The sequence below is a fragment of the Triticum aestivum genome, chromosome 2B, assembly GCF_018294505.1.
Source record: "Triticum aestivum cultivar Chinese Spring chromosome 2B, IWGSC CS RefSeq v2.1, whole genome shotgun sequence".
Lineage (NCBI taxonomy): Eukaryota > Viridiplantae > Streptophyta > Magnoliopsida > Poales > Poaceae > Triticum > Triticum aestivum.
The window spans coordinates 800561763-800575045 of record NC_057798.1 but is presented as its reverse complement, the minus strand read 5'-3'; the positions used below and the strand labels follow the sequence as shown (position 1 = coordinate 800575045).

The window sequence follows — 13283 nt, the reverse complement described above, 5'->3', positions numbered from 1 at the left end:
TGGGCTTAAGGCCCATCTAAAATTTCAGCAATATGTGCGCCTAATGCAATGTGGGCAACCAAACGCCGGGTCAAAAAAATGGTTGCCTCATGCAACTAGGTACATGCATGCAGGCAACCAAACTATGTGCATCTGGGTTTTTTTGCCTGCATCCCTCGAACCGACCTTGGCAATGTAACCAAACACGCCCTTCCATGAAGCAGGAGCCACAAGCGTCCACTGTACACATGGATGGATGCATTCTCAGTGCTCAGAGTCACAGAGGAGAGATGGTTCACCACGTGCCATCCCATCCCATCCCATCTCTGCTACGCTGCCCTTCCGTGGATCTTCTCTCCTCCGTGTCCCTTTAATCTCCTCCGTCTACTGTAATATTCTGGAGTAATTACTGTACTTGACAACTACCTAAAATAAAAAATGAAATACTCACCACGGTTGTTCACGCTCCAGTCCAGTGGAAGAAGCATCCAATGATCCACCATGGCCATGGACTCTGTGTCTGTCTGTGCCACTGCTCACTCCCCACCTTCACTTCACTGTCTCAGTCTCAGTACCGAGCTCCGGCCGCGAGCAAGTAAAATACTCCTCCCTCCCTCCAATCCCTCCTCTGGAGTCAACTCACAGACACTAGCTAGATGGATCGGCACGGGCACGGGCAGCAGCACCGGCTGGTGACGGTGACGATGCCGCGGGAGGGGGATGCGGCTTCCTCCTACGCGGGAGGGGGGACGGTGGACGTGGTGGCGCGGGAGGCGGCGGCGCAGGCGCTGGGGGCGGTGGTGCAGCTGCACTTCGACAAGACGGTGGAGAAGAAGCGCAGCGCCGACGCGCAGAAGCAGGAGCTCTGGCGCCTCTTCCTCGCCTTCTTCCTCTTCCTCGCGCTCGTCCTCTCCTCCGTCGCCGGCGGGGGCCGCCTCCAGTGCCGCCACCTCTGGGCCCCCGCGGGGCTCCTCTCCCTCGCCCACCTCGCCTTCTACGCCGCCGTCGCGCACCACCTCCGATGCCTCAACGGCTTCAGGTCCTTTGTTCATTCCTTCCTTCTTTCTTGTGCTACAATCGATTTCGATTCGATCTGGTTGGTTGAGTAACAATGAACTGCATATGTAGGTACCAGCGGCGGTGCCACAAGCTGACGCTGGCGCTGGCGGCGGACCGGCTGCGGATGCTCAAGTCGGCGGGGGAGGTGGTGGCGGCCGCCGACGTGGAGGTGCCCTACCAGGAGCCACACGAGACCTACCTCGCCAAGTTCAAGCGCAGCTGGGCCATCCACTTCGCCTTCCTCATCGCCACCTTCGCCTTCTCCGTCGCCGCCGCCGTCGCAGTCCTCTGCTTCTAGCCCCACCCCTACCCCTAGCCTAGCTACCACCATTACCTCCTCCTCCTCCTCTCTGCTTCTTCTTCTTCTTCTTCTTCTTCAGGATTAGTAACATCGCATCGATTGTGCTGTGTTCCACCATTAGCAAGCAGCACCAAAGAATGTCCTACAGCAGCACAAGAGTGAGATCTGCTTGCTTGCCTGCCTGCCAACATTCATTAATGTCAAAGATCTTCGTTGGTGTCATGCTCATGATGGCGACCAACTCTGCTTTGCTTTCACTCTGGCCTAATCATCAATCAATTCATCATAACGCAACTGTCCATCTCAATCACATCGCATCACACATGCACTAGCAGTCTAGCAGTATAATGTGCAACTATCTGAGATCTTATCTACTCAAAATGTAGTACACTACAGTAGGATAAGAATCACATCTAAGAGTACTAACAAGGAAGCCTTCATCTCGCTGCTTAATTGTTGCATTCAGACAAGTTCCTTTTATTCCCCCTGTCGAAACCAAGATACGAGATGAAATGAAATAACCATCATTGTTGTTACAGCTTGCAATGGTACGCAAATATGATTGTGCTTCTACATGTTACAACATAATCTCCTTCCATGCTGTTGGGAGCTTGGCTCTGTTGGCTCAAATCTCTAGTGAAAGAAAATGAATACTGAAGAAAGGAACAAACAACAGATGCGGGGAAGAGAGCTCTAGTTCCAGTTCAGGAGCCCCAACTCCCTGCCAGAGATGGAACGGAACGGTTTTCTTGCCAAATTCACGCGCTCGAGGGAGGTGCTGATAGCGTTCACAGGCTTCAGAACACCACGCGTGGAGGAAGAGGGTTATCACGCGGCCTTGAGGACGGCGCAGAGCGAGTTGTATGCATTGACGCACAGCTTGAACTTCTCCTCGGCTACAGCCTGTGCACAACACAAATGCAGGGAATGGACATGTCCTCTGTTAGCATATGTGTTTTCGCAAGTTGATAGGTGACCAACACTGAACTAGTGTTGCATCTGTTGTCGGTTCAACTTTGAAACCACCTCAGAGTCGGTCGGTTACCTGTGAAGAGCCCGGGTGCTTGTCAGGGTGCCACCTCAGAGCAGACGCGCGGAAGCTGCACAGAGTAAATCAGGTAAACACCAGCGGAGTGAGTGGTAAGCAACATTTTGCAACGGTGGCAGAGACAAACAACAATTTGAGGAGGCAGGACGAAACGGAATCTCACGCTGTTTTGACATCATCTAGGGTTAGTGGACCACGAGGTGGCAATCCAAGGGTGACCCTGTGCGCATGTGAGCCAACGCCGGCTGTCTCACCCGTGTCGTCGTCGTCGCTTTCGTCTTCGCTCTCGCTTTCAACTCTTTGTCTTCGTGATTCACCAGCCCGTCTGAATCCAAACGATGAAGCCCTGAAGTGAAAACCCTCCCATGAAGCATGGGACCAGGTAAAACTCTGGTGATGCTCGCCAAAGATGGTCTCAAAAATATTTTCAGGATTCACATAACGGGTTTCGTAGAAAAAGTTGTAGAACTTCGCCTTGTCCTTTTTGTCTACAAAAAAGAACATCCTCGTCAAAATTTCATAGTATTACGATGTGATAGCTACTTCAATGAAGTGATCTGGATGGCCAGCATCACAGATCCATGCTATATATAATCCATGAAAGTTCAACAAAACACTGTCATTAAGCCAGCACAAACACTGCCATCAGAAAGGATCAGAATTCATATAGTTGAGTTGTAGGCTGTACAAGTTTTGTTTGCCCTCGGAACTCCTCCATGTAAATAAATCATATCCTCAGATGGAACTATGTAAGATATGCAGAAAAGGCAATAGCAGACCATGAAACGCTAGATAACCACATGGATATTCCCAAGGCAGCAGAGCAAAACATGGACCTACTGTGCTAAGATAGAACCATACCCTTTCTTTGATGGTGTACTCCTTGTCGAGGTTTTGTTGAACTGTGATCCTGTTTTTTTCTGAACGTTTTGAATCGTGGAATATCATGCGAATTAGCAAAGCTGCCCATACTTCCATCCTAGAGGAATACAAGTGCACTGTAGGCTTCAGGTACACAAGCAATAATAAATGGATGGTGTGTGTTTTCTGCCAACTCTTATGCTTGCAGAAATAAACTTTTGCCTTAGTTATCCCAGTCGAGGAAGGATAAGAATGTTCAAATGACGACTCGAATAGAAATTTCACCTCTATATGAGGTGTTGACTTTCCATACAGAAGGTAATTTTGCAGGGCCTTCTTTCCTTCTGCTCGTTTTTGACGAACAACGTATCGCTCATATTTCTGTTGAAGAGCTAGTACCCATTAGAACTATCTCAAAAATCACAATTGTCGAATGCTACCTAAGTACCTAACCAAGGTAAGGCAGCTACTAAATAAAGCATCAAGTACAAACCTATAACTGTTTTCTTTCTGCGTGATGAATTGACTCATTGAGTTTGCTTTGGCTACTAAACACATGGCAATGAAAAAATTGCATAACACTGCTAGAGGTGCTCAATTACATTCTGACAGATCAAATTCTGGTATCTAGCTATAAATAAAACCTTATATGCTACCAAGTTTCTAGAAAACCATTACCAAGAGCTCTATGCAATTGTATGAGAATGCAAGCACCCTGAGGAAAATATCAAATAAAATGCACTTTACTATCATAGTGCAATTAACTTGCAGTCCCTGCTATTACTATACTGACCGTAGTTACTGACTATCTTCCAAGCTACAACAGGCATGAAGTTAAACCGCTGATTTGAGCTACTATGCTTCAAGTATGTATGACATTAATGGTGGTGGTCATGTTCCCAACCAGTCCAGATTACAGCTGAGAGAGAGAGATGTGTCAAGGCATATACCTTGGATAGCTTCCGTTCTCCATGTTCATGCTGCAGAATGAATTGTAGTGTCAGCATGCAAGCTACACATATATGGAAAAAAAAAACTGAACAGGAGCGATGTTGTTATTTGTAAAGCATATGCATAACCCTACTGATACCAAGAACAAATTAATTGCCAAATGTGCATGTATCGGGGGGTCCTTTACAGGCTAGAACTAGTTGAAATGGGAACTGAAATCACAGCACAGCAGGTTAATTGGTTAAGGACACCCCAGATGCGTAGCAGTTAACAACACATGGAGCTTCGTCGTTCATGCTTATCCTACTGGAAACCATGCATCGGCCGACACCAATCATCAAGAAGTTTGTGGTCCATGATCCAAACTTTGGCACTCAAGTGCCCGTCCACCTAGAATTCGTGCCCGGATGCTTAGTCCCAGAACTCAAAACTATTTGTTGCAGAAGAAGAAATCAGCAGCTGCCAGCACCATCTATCTGCTGAAATGTGCATCTAATCTACTACAGCTTGCAATTGGACAGTATGTATGGACAAGAAAGAAAAATAACAGTATTTTCCATCCCTGATTAACCACAGGTAGCTAGCTACCTACTGAGGCAAAATCCAAATCCAAGTAGCTGGAAATGGGGAAAGAGGGGGGAGATTGACCTTGCAACCGAACTTGCCCTTCCACTTGGCGGGGGAGGGGGGCGTGGAGTGGAACGACGCGGCGGCGCAGAGGTGGCTCCGCAGGCCGGGGAGGCCCTTGCCCCAGGAGGCGGCGGCCTGCATCGGAGGACGAATCTCTGTCGCGGAAGGGGGGAAATGGCGATCGGGGAGAGGAACGACGAGGATTTAGCTGGGCAGGGGCGGCTCCCTCCTCCTCCTCCTTGGATTCGCCTCCGCCGCTGGAATTTTAGGCAAGAAAGGCCGCACCTTTCTTCCCTCCCCTCCGCCTCTCTCGCCGGCGGCCGCTCTTTCTTTTCTTTTTTCTCCTACCCACGCACCTCTTTTTTCTTTTTTTTCTCGTCCTAATCACAGAGAGCACGCTCCTGAGAGAGAGAGAGAGAGAATGTTGGACGGGCCAGATGGTAGGCCCATTAGGGAGTGGGTGCTGTAGATTAGGCCCCTCATTTCTTCTTTTATTTATTTATTAATTAATTCGTTGTCTTTACTCAAGAAAAAAAAATCATTGACGAGCCGAATCGTGTGATGCGGCCAGAGATCGACCCATCTCCAAAACAAGTGAGAAACCTATCCATGTTGTCGTCGTCGTCGTCGTCGAATAGCAACCTCCGTCCGGCCATTTATCCGAAGCCATGCCGTCTCTGCACGCGGAGCTGGTTCGCTGGAACACGTTCGGTTTTGGGCATATCTCGACATGGAGCCTCCCATCCTCTCCATCCAATATCATTAAAAGGAAAGTTATATATGTTGCCTATTGGACACATGTAACAACATACACCAACGGATACTACGGCTCGATCCGCCTAGTTATGAGCATGACGTGATGAAATCTTCTTCCAAAATTATAACCGGCGAATGTTCGCCAGGAGGGCGACCCTAGCGAATGCCCTATACACCGTCCCACGCATTCCAACACATGGGGCAACACCACGTCGGATGGCTGGAGGCGTTCGCTGTCTGGCTTTTCCTGGCCAACTCTTTTTTTTCCTTTCTCCAAAAATGTGTAACACATTCGTTGTCTGGATTTTCCTGGCGAACTCTTGTTTTATTTTCTTTCAAAGATACATAACACCGGCACAGGGGAGGATTCGGATTCCCGACCTCTCGCGTCGAGCGTGGTACTCTAACCACTGGGCTCGAGAGCGGGCTTGCGAAAATTTCTCTTAAAATGTATATTTATATACAACATGGCATTTTTTAAGTTTTTTAATTCATCCCAAAAATAATATTTTTTAAAACTTTCTCACGGGGCAGTTTTATTTTAAGAGGATGACATTTTTTATTATAAGAGGGTGACATTTTTATTATTGAGAGGATGACAGTTGACAGTTTTGTTTTACCGATATTGTAGTTTTTACTAATAAGAGCATGTCCTTTTTATTATTATGATGATGGCATTTTTTTATCATTAAGACTATGGCATTTTTAATAGTGAGAGGATGGCATCTTTTATTTTTAATGGCATAGCAGTTTTTATTAATAAGAGCGTGACAGTTTTTGTTTATATTAGGATGGGATTTTTAATAGTGAGAGGATGGCATCTTCTATTTTTAATTGGCATAGCATTTTTTATAAATAAGAGCATTTTTTTTGTTTATAATAGGATGAAATTTTTAATAGTCATAGGATGACATTTTTTATTTTAATTGCATAGCAGTTTTTATTAGTAAGGGCATGAAATTTTTTGTATATAATAGCATCACATTTTTAATAGTGAGAGGATGTCATTTTTTATTTTTAATGTCATGTCATACATTAATAAGAGCATGTCATTTTTTATTTATAATAGCATGGCATTTTTATTATTCTGAGGATGCCATTTTTTATTATTTTAGAAGATGACACTTTTTCTTATTGAGAGATGACATTTTTTTGCTGACCATTTTTTTACAGACAAGATTTTTTGGGTGATGTCTAGGAACATGGCAAGTTTTGTGGCATTTATATTATTTTTTCTGCTTTTTATGGCTTTTCCGAAAAGAAAAACCATTTCGCCATGGCCCCCCGCTGGCGAACAAGGATATGCTAGCAACAATTCGCTGGGAGGACCCCCCCCCCCCCCCCCCCCGGCAAACGAATGCGTCAATGGGAGGCCCCTCCCAGCGACTGATCGCCAGATAAGGTGTCCATTTTCTTTGATGTTGCTTTGTTATGAACACTAAGAAAACATAGTCAGCTAACTATTTAGTCATAAGTGTTGAGCAATATTTACATGAATTAAGCTTTATTTATTTTTCTAAGACCAAATGGAAATATATAAGCAAGCAACGACTTACCTGTGGACAATATAACTATACAATTCGTTTGCGCTGTAAGAGCAACTCTAGCAGACCCCGCATCCGGCCCCGACCCGCAAAATAACCGCCAAAATGCAGGTACGGGCCGGAAAGCCTGCCTGACCAGACGCCGCATCCCGCCCCGGCCCGCATAAAATCTTGGGGGGCGCGGCAAATTCCCCACCCCAACCCAGAAAAATGCGGGTTTCCCCCTCGCGGCTGTTGTGCCCTTCATCGGAGAGAAGCAGTTGGCGGGAGGGACATTTCAGCCCGCGCGCTTTCCCCCTTCTTCCGCCGCCGCCCATCCTTTGCTTCCGTCCCGCCCGCCGCCGGCGATTCCGGCCATATCTGCGGTGGAATCGCGCCCCGAGGCCGCCCCACACCCTCCCGCGCCGAGCCGCTGCACCGCCCCTCCGGATCCGGCGAGAAGAGCCGCCCCCCGTCGCCGCCGCCGTCGGGGATCGACCACGGTCGAGCGCTGTTGGGGAACGTAGTAATTTCCCCAATTTTCCTACGCACACGCAAGATCATGGTGATGGCATAGCAACGAGAGGGGAGAGTGTTGTCCACGTACCCTCATAGACCGTAAGCGGAAGCGTTAGCACAACGCTGTTGATGTAGTCGTACGTCTTCACGATCCGACCGATCCAAGCACCGAACGTACGGCACCTCCGAGTTCAGCACACGTTCAGCTCGATGACGATCTCCGGGCTCCGATCCAGCAAAGCTCCGGAGATGAGTTCCGTCAGCACGATGGCGTGGTGACGATGATGATGTTCTACCGGCGCAGGGCTTTGCCTAAACTCCGCGACGATATGACCGAGGTGGAATATGGTGGAGGGGCACCGCACACGGCTAAGGAACGATCCGTAGATCAACTTGTGTGTCATGGGGTGTCCTCCTGCCCCCTTATATAAAGGAGCAAGAGGGGAGGAGGCCGGCCCTAGGAGGGTGCGTGCCAAGTGTGGAGTCCTACTAGGACTCCCTAGTCCTAGTAGGATTCCACCTCCCTTGTTGGAGTAGAAGAAGGGGAAAGAGGGGGAGAGGAAGAAGGAAAGGGGGGCTGCGCCCTTGTCCAATTCGGACCAGAGGGGGGGGGCGCAGGCCTCCTTCCTTTTGGCCTCTCTCTTCTATTCCCGTATGGCCCAATAAGGCCCATATACTCCCCGGCGAATTCCCGTAACTCTCTGGTACTCCGAAAAATACCCGAATCACTCGGAACCTTTCCGAACTCTGAATATAGTCGTCCAATATATCGATCTTTACGTCTCGACCATTTCGAGACTCCTCGTCATGTCCCCGATCTCATCCGGGACTCCGAACTCCTTCGGTACATCAAAACTCATAAACTCATAATATAACTGTCATCGAAACCTTAAGCGTGCGGACCCTACGGGTTCGAGAACTATGTAGACATGACCTAGAACTATTCTCGGTCAATAACCAATAGCGGAACCTGGATGCCCATATTGGTTCCTACATATTCTACGAAGATCTTTATCGGTCAAACCGCATAACAACATACGTTGTTCCCTTTGTCATCGGTATGTTACTTGCCCGAGATTCGATCGTCGGTATCCAATACCTAGTTCAATCTCGTTACCGGCAAGTCTCTTTACTCGTTACATAATGCATCATTCCGTAACTAACTCATTAGTCACATTGCTTGCAAGGCTTATAGTGATGTGCATTACCAAGAGGGCCCAGAGATACCTCTCCGACAATCGGAGTGACAAAACCTAATCTCGAAATACGCCAACCCAACATGTACCTTTGGAGACACATGTAGTACTCCTTTATAATCACCCAGTTACGTTGTGACGTTTGGTAGCACCCAAAGTGTTCCTCCGGTAAACGGGAGTTGCATAATCTCATAGTTACAGGAACATGTATAAGTCATGAAGAAAGCAATAGCAATATACTAAACGATCAAGAGCTAGGCTAACGGAATGGGTCATGTCAATCACATAATTCTCCTAATGATGTGATCCCATTAATTAAATGAAAGCACATGTCTATGGTTAGGAAACATAACCATCTTTGATTAATGAGCTAGTCAAGTAGAGGCATACTAGTGACGTTATGTTTGTCTATGTATTCACACATGTATCATGTTTCCGATTAATACAATTCTAGCATGAATAATAAACATTTATCATGAAATAAGGAAATAAATAATAATTTTATTATTGCCTCTAGGGCATATTTCCTTCAGTCTCCCACTTGCACTAGAGTCAATAATCTAGTTCACATCGCCATGTGATTTAACACCAATATTCATATTTGTATATGATTAACACCCATAGTTCACATCGTCATGTGACCAACACCCAAAAGGTTTACTAGAGTCAATAATCTAGTTCACATCGCTATGTGATTAACACCCAAAGAGTACTGAGGTGTGATCATGTTTTTCTCATGAGAGAAGCTTAGTCAACGGGTCTGTCGCATTCAGAGCAGTATGTCTTTTGCAAATATTCTATGTCTACAATGCTCTGCACGGAGCTACTCTAGCTAATTGCTCCCACTTTCAATATGTATCCAGATTGAGACTTTAGAGTCATCTGGATCGGTGTAAAAGCTTGCATTGTTGTAACTTTTTATGACGGGCTCTTTTATCACCTCCATAATCGAGAAACATCTCCTTAGTCCTCACTAAGGATATTCTTGACCGCTGTCCAGTGATCTACTCTTAGATCAAAATTGTATTCCTTTATCAAACTCAGAGCAAGGTATACAATAGGTCTGGTTCACAGCATAGCATACTTTATAGAACCTATGACTGAGGCATAGGGAATGACTTTTCATTCTCTTTCTATTCTTTGCTGTGGTCGGGATTTGAGTCTTACTCAATTTCATACCTTTGCAACACAGTCAAGAACTCTTTCTTTGACTGTTCCATTTTGAACTACTTCAAAATCTTGTCAAGGTATGTACTCATTGAAAATCTTATCAAGCGTCTTGATCTATCTTAATAGATCTTGATGCTCAATATGTAAGTAGCTTTATTGAAGTCTTTCTTTTAAAGAACTTCTTTCAAACACACCTTTATGCTTTGCAGAATAATTCTACATTATTTCCGATCAACAATATGTCATTCACATATACTTATCAGAAAGGCTGTAGTGCTCCCACTCACTTTCTTGTAAATACAGGCCTTTCCAAAAGTCTGTATAAAACCATATGCTTTGATCCACTCATCAAAGCGTATATTCCAACTCCGAGATGCTTGCACCAGTCCATTGATGGATTGCTGGAGCTTGCACACTTTGTTAGCATCTTCAGGATTGACAAAACCTTCTGATTGTATCATATACAACTCTTCTTTAATAAATCCATTAAGGAATGCAGTTTTGACATCCATTTGCCAGATTTCATAAAATGTGGCAATTGCTAACATGATTCGGACAGACTTAAGCATCGATACGAGTGAGAAAATCTCATCGTATTCAACCCCTTGAACTTGTTGAAAACCTTTTGCAACAAGTCGAGCTTAGTGGATAGTAACACTACTATCAGTGTCCGTCTTCCTCTTGAAGATCCATTTATTTAACATGGCTCGCTGATCATCGAGCAAGTCAATCAAAGTCCATACTTTGTTCTCATACATGGATCATATCTCAGATTTTATGGCCTCAAGCCATTTCACGGAATCTGGGCTCATCATCGCTTCCTCATAGTTCGTAGGTTCATCATGGTCTAGTAACATGACTTCCAGAACAGGATTACCGTACCACTCTAGTGCGGACCGTACTCTGGAGGACCTACGAGGTTCTGTAGTAACTTGGTCTGAAGTTTCATGATCATCATCATTAGCTTCCTCACTAATTGGTGTAGGAATCACTGGAACTGATTTCAGTGATGAACTATTTTCCAATTTGGGAGAAGGTACAGTTACCTCATCAAGTTCTACTTTCCTCCCACTCACTTCTTTCGAGAGAAACTCCTTCTCTAGAAAGGATCCATTTTTAGCAACGAATATCTTGCCTTCGGATCTGTGATAGAAGGTGTACCCAACAATTTCCTTTGGGTATTCTATGAAGACGCACTTCTCCGATTTGGGTTTGAACTTATCAGGATGAAACTTTTCACATAAGCATCGCAGCCCCAAACTTTAAGAAACGACATCTTGGGTTTCTTGCTAAACCACAGTTCATATGGTGTCGTCTCAACGGATTTAGATGGTGCCCTTTTAACGTGAATGCAGCTGTCTCTAATGCATAACCCCAAAACAATAGTGGTAAATCAGTAAGAGACATCATAGATAGCGCCATATCCAATAAAGTGCGGTTACGACGTTCGGACACACCATAACGTTGTGGTGTTCCAGGTGGCGTGAGCTGTGAAACTATTCCACATAGTTTTAATTGAAGACCAAACTCGTAACTCAAATATTCGTCTATGCGATCAGATCGCAGAAACTTGCGATGATTTTTCCACTTCACTCTGAAATTCTTTGAACCTTTCAACTATTTCAGACTTATGTTTCATCAAGGAGATATACCCATATCTGCTCAAATCATCTTGTGAAGGTCAGAAAATAACGATACTTGCCACGAGCATCAACACTCACTGGATCGTATACATCGTTATGTATTATTTCCAATAAGTCAGTAGCTTTTTCCATTGTTCCGGAGAACGGAGTTTTAGTCATCTTGCCCAAAAGGCACAGTTCGCAAGCATCAAATGATTCATAACCAAGTGATTCCAAAAATCCATCTTTATGGAGTTTCTTCATGCGCTTTACACCGATATGACCCAAACGGCAGTGCCACAAATAAGTTGCACTATCATTATTAACTTTTCATCTTTTGGCATCAATATTATGAATATGTGTATCACTACGATCGAGATCCAACAAACTATGTTCATTGGGTGTATGACCATTGAAGGTATTATTCATGTAAACAGAACAACAATTATTCTCTAATTTTAAATGAATAACCGTATCGCAATAAACATGATCAAATCATATTCATGCTCAACGCAAACGCCAAATAACATTTATTTAGGTTTAACACTAATCCCGAAAGTATAGGGAGTGTGCCATGATGATCATATCAATCTTGGAACTACTTCCAACACTCATTGTCGGTTCCCCTTCAACTAGTCTCTGTTTATTCTGTAACTCCTGTTTCGAGTTACTAATTTTAGCAACCGAACAAGTATCAAATACTCAGGGGCTACTATAAACACTAGTAAGGCACACATCAATAATTTGTATATCAAATATACCCTTGTTCACTTTGCCATCCTTCTTATCCACCAAATATTCAGGGCATTTCCGCTTCCAGTGACCATTTCCTTTGCAGTGTAAACACTCAGTTTCAGGCTTTGGTCCAACTTTGGTCTTCTTGATGGGAGTGACAACTTGTTTGCCATTCTACTTGAAGTTTCCCTTTCTTTCCCTTTGCCCTTTTCTTGAAACTAGTGGTCTTGTCAATCATCAACACTTGATGCTCTTTCTTGATTTCTACCTTCGTCGATTTCAGCATCACGAAGAGCTCGGGAATCATTTTCGTCATCCTTTGCATACTATAGTTCATCACGAAGTTCTACTAACTTGGTGATGGTGACTAGAGAATTCTGTCAATCACTATCTTATCTGGAAGATTAACTCCCACTTGATTCAAGCGATTGTAGTACCCAGACAATCTGAGCACTTGCTCACTAGTTGAGCGATTCTCCTCCATCCTTTAGCTATAGAACTTGTTGGAGACTTCATATCTCTCAACTCGGGTATTTGCTTGAAATATTAACTTCAATTCCTGGAACATCTCATATGGTCCATGACGTTCAAAACGTCTTTGAAGTCCCGACTCTAAGCCGTTAAGCATGGTGCACTAAACTATCAAGTAGTCATCATATTGAGCTAGCCAAACGTTCATAACGTCTGCATCTGCTCCTGCAATAGGTCTGTCACCTAGCGGTGCATTAAGGACATAATTCTTCTGTGCAGCAATGAGGATAAACCTCAGATCACGGATCCAATCCGCATCACTGCTACTAACATCTTTCAACACAGTTTTCTCTAAGAACATATCAAAATAAATATATGAAAGCAACAACGCGAGCTATTGATCTACAACATAATTTGCAAAATACTACCAGGACTAAGTTCATGATAAATTTAAGTTCAATT

General features: G+C 44.7%; 2 protein-coding genes across 2 annotated transcripts; one reads left to right on the top strand and one right to left on the bottom strand.

Annotated features, from left to right (window-relative positions):
• The first annotated feature begins 521 nt into the window (after nt 1–521).
• LOC123047530 (uncharacterized) lies at nt 522–1633 on the top strand. The gene is made up of 2 exons (XM_044471110.1): nt 522–1018; nt 1108–1633. Exons 1-2 carry the CDS (start codon nt 636–638, stop codon nt 1334–1336), a joined length of 612 nt encoding a protein of 203 aa, XP_044327045.1. The 5' UTR covers nt 522–635; the 3' UTR covers nt 1337–1633.
• Nucleotides 1634–1792: 159 nt separating this feature from the next.
• LOC123047529 (uncharacterized) lies at nt 1793–5192 on the bottom strand. The gene is made up of 7 exons (XM_044471109.1): nt 4848–5192; nt 4199–4228; nt 3534–3629; nt 3249–3366; nt 2551–2875; nt 2385–2439; nt 1793–2242 (listed from the first exon to the last, which is right to left on the bottom strand). Exons 1-7 carry the CDS (start codon nt 4968–4970, stop codon nt 2168–2170), a joined length of 822 nt encoding a protein of 273 aa, XP_044327044.1. The 5' UTR covers nt 4971–5192; the 3' UTR covers nt 1793–2167.
• Nucleotides 5193–13283: the final 8091 nt, after the last annotated feature.